The sequence below is a fragment of the Dinoponera quadriceps genome, unplaced genomic scaffold (genome assembly GCF_001313825.1).
Source record: "Dinoponera quadriceps isolate SergipeBrazil2010 unplaced genomic scaffold, ASM131382v1 scaffold3154, whole genome shotgun sequence".
Classification (NCBI taxonomy): domain Eukaryota; kingdom Metazoa; phylum Arthropoda; class Insecta; order Hymenoptera; family Formicidae; genus Dinoponera; species Dinoponera quadriceps.
This window is the reverse complement of record NW_014557158.1, coordinates 25,131-28,687: the sequence shown is the minus strand read 5'-3', so window position 1 is coordinate 28,687 and position 3,557 is coordinate 25,131. Positions and strand designations below refer to the sequence as shown.

The window sequence follows — 3,557 nt, the reverse complement described above, 5'->3', positions numbered from 1 at the left end:
TTTCATGGGTATAGTTATTTTTAGTTCATTCAATAAAAGAAAGTCTCAGAGAGATTATTGGTCATCTGATCCGTTTTTATCTTGTGAAATTGTTTCTTCTGCAATGTCTCGCAATAAGTTTGAAGAAATCAAGTCTAAAATAAAATATTCAAAAGCTAAAGACGAGGATCCAAATGATAAAGGGTGGCGCGTTCGTTCGCTGTTGAAACTTTTCCAAAACAACATCCTAAAATTCGGAATATGGAAAACTGCTTTATCTATTGACGAAATGATGGCCAAGTCTTATGCAAAAACTGTATTGAAACAATTTATTCGTGGGAAACCAATAAGATTTGGTTTGAAATTTTGGGGCTTATGCACTTTGGTTGGACGGCTATCTACTGAATTTAGATCTTTATTGCGGTAAGAATTATCAGATCGGGAATAAATTAGCAAAATGCGCTTTAGGTTCTCGCGTAGTATTGAATTTATTACAACCTTTGTTTCAAATAATAAATTATAATAAAATCCCTGAGTTTCATCTGTATTTTGATAATTTTTTTACGAATATGGATTTGATTTTACATTTGCAGAAATTACGTTTGAAACGCACTGGTACTATCAGAGATAATCTCAGTCAAAGAAAATAATGTGCTTGATAAGAAGGCTCCACGAGAAACTTATATTGTAAAGCATGATCTAAATAGTGGCATAAATTTTATCACCATCATGGATTCAAAGCCCGTTTCAATAGCTTCAACTGCTGCAGGTATAACTCCACTATCAACTTCAAGAAGATACAGTTCAGAGGCTCGATCTAAAATTGAAGTACTTTTTCCGCAAGCTTTTCATCTATATAACAAATTTATGGGAGGTGTTGACGTGCATGATGGACACTGCAATAATGTACTTCCAAGTATACAATCCAAAAAATGGACATAGGTCATTTTTATGAGACTTATACAGGCATCCATTACAAATGCTCTTGTAATTTTCAATGCTGTTCATGATGGAAACAAAAAAGTTGGAATAAAAGAGTTCACGATTTCGATTGCTAAATATTATATTCAAAAAAGTCAACAAAAAAGTCAAATAATTCATACACGATCTAGTAGCGGCATATTGAAAAGGTGTTCAATTGAAATCTGTCCAATAAGAACAAAGATTATTTGTAAAGAATGTAATTTGTATGTTTGCAATAATTGTTGGGCAAAAAAGCACTGATAGAAGTTCTGTACAAGTGAGAGGCAAAGGAACTCACGGAAAAAAAGCACCCCGTAACGTGAGAGGCAAGGGGACTCACGGGAAAAAAGCACCCCGTAACGTGAGAGGCAAGGGGACTCACGGAAAAGAAGCACTCCGTAACGTGAGAGGCAAGGGGACTCACAAAAAAAGCACCCCAAAAGAGACAAATTTCTACAACGTCCGCGCCGTTGTCTTTGGATGACGTTAAGAGTAGAAAAAAAACAATGTATAAGCCTTTGCACACAAACACATGTACATACATAAAAGACGAGAAAATGAAGAAGAGAGAGAGAGAGAAATTAAAGAAAGACACATGTCCGTAGGTATACACGTTTGTATACATAAAAATGATTTTTTTTGCCAAATTGAAGGAGAAAAGAATTTTTTTCTCAAAAACTATAGACTTTGGGCAAAAATTGCTAAGAACAAAAATGTCTTAGAATCTGTCAGGGAACACTCTTAAATTTTTTCAGAATTTTTAAAGATATTTTTGGAAAATTGGATTTCCCGAATTTATCAGAAAATCAAAAATTGTCTGCAAAATTTCTGAAAAAATTTGAGAGTGTTCCTTGACTAATTCTAAGACATTATTAATCTTAGCAACTTTTTCCTAAAGTATATAGTTTTCAAGAAAATGATAAGTTAAGATTTTAATAAAATTTTCACATTCTCGACGCCATTTTGTGAAAAATAAGCGATTCACTATTAATATAAAAATTTCCTGTTAATCTTCAACCCCCATGATCACCTCTGATCATGATTAAAAGATGATACCTTTGCGGTATCATTGCAAAAAAATTCAGAAAAAAAATGTTTCGAAAATTTTCACGTTTTTCATGTTTAAATCGGCTATATTTTTTTTCTTTAAGGGTTAATCGCAATTTTGACCTCGGATTCTGAAAGAACATGAAATTTTACGTCGGAAAAGAGCCTGTGAAATTTTTTTGTAGACCAATACCATTAAAAAAAACTCGGTGAAAGTTACTTAAAATTCGCGTCGTTTGGGCTAATTAATTAATGGGTTAAAATCTTTCTGTATATTCTACTAATTGTGTTGGTTACTGATATTTCTCTATAACTGCTGATATTCCTCTTTAATGCTGCATTCCTGTTTTTTACCCTTCATATAAATTGACGATCTACGGGCACTTTTCGAGGCAGAAAAGTAATGCTTCCCGCAAATGTTCCTTTTTTTGTACGAAACCCGACATCTTTAATGTAATAAAAAATTGTGTTCTTTGCACTACGATTTAATATCACTGATTATTAAAGTCTATTGACAGTACTTTCATATATATCAACAGTCACTTTCGGTTATGTTGAAATAACACAACTACTGATTTCTGTTAGCCAAGGAAGATAATTAATTCAAGCACCTAATATATGTCAGTTTTATAACATCTTTCGCCGTTGTCCAATACTCAAATGTATATATGTATGTATGTTGTTATATATACGCGGATTATAAACAAGTATAAGATCTACTGTTTAACGCCTACTGTTTAACCGATAAGCCGATTTCGAACCACAGTTTTGAGATTCTCGTGGCAAAGATACTCTCGGTGATTTGCCAATCATCTGAAAAGAGACACAATGTATGAAAATATTTTGGTTCTTCCTGGAAGCGGACCTGGAAGCTCTAGTACAGCAGACACGTGCGCTGTCTATTATGCCACACGCGTGCTCTTTTTATCCCATCGATATATTTGTCTGGAAATTTCAGCAATTCAACCCATAGTAATAATATAATAAATTAATCTTCGTTCAGACCAAAATTATTGCTCGAATTAAATGAAGAAAATTTACTTAGTTTAATTGATTTATCTAGAAATTCAGTTGAAAAATCTAGCGCTGTCAAATGGGCTTTTTTTGTTTGAGCATGTTTGACGAAATGGGAATAAGTACCATCCTTAGCCATTCCATATTCAAAAAATTTAACTACAATAACTGGCAAACGTTTTTAGCTAATGTGCTTTGTCTCATCATGCATTATTGCAATTTGACAAATAAAAAAACTGAAGTGAAAATGGCTATACTATTAGGTTGGTGCGTATGAAATGTCGGATTCTCTTTACATGCGGACGTTTTCCTACCCTGTTTTCGTTATACTTTTGTATTTGGCATAACCTCATTCATACTCGTATTGTCCATTGCCAGAGACTCATTTCAACAAAATAGGTTTTCTCGAAGGTCTTCCCTTTTTTATTTCTTTTGAGTTTATTACCGATATGAATTCTGCCGACATTCGCGTCATTTTCTTATATGAGTACAAACTTGGTAATAGTGCTGCAAAAGCTGCACGCAACATAAACCAAGCGTTTGGGGAGAATACG

The 3,557-nt window shown here is 33.5% G+C and overlaps 1 protein-coding gene across 1 annotated transcript in view; it reads left to right on the top strand.

Annotated features, from left to right (window-relative positions):
• Positions 1–271: 271 nt before the first annotated feature.
• LOC106748758 overlaps positions 272–3,557 on the top strand; it is a gene marked incomplete at its 3' end in the record, with an annotated part of 9,521 nt that continues 6,235 nt past the window's right edge. Inside the window, exon 1 of the mRNA XM_014627606.1 lies at positions 272–402. Within this exon, the coding sequence (XP_014483092.1) occupies positions 272–402 (131 nt within the window). The remainder of the gene's footprint in view (positions 403–3,557) is intronic.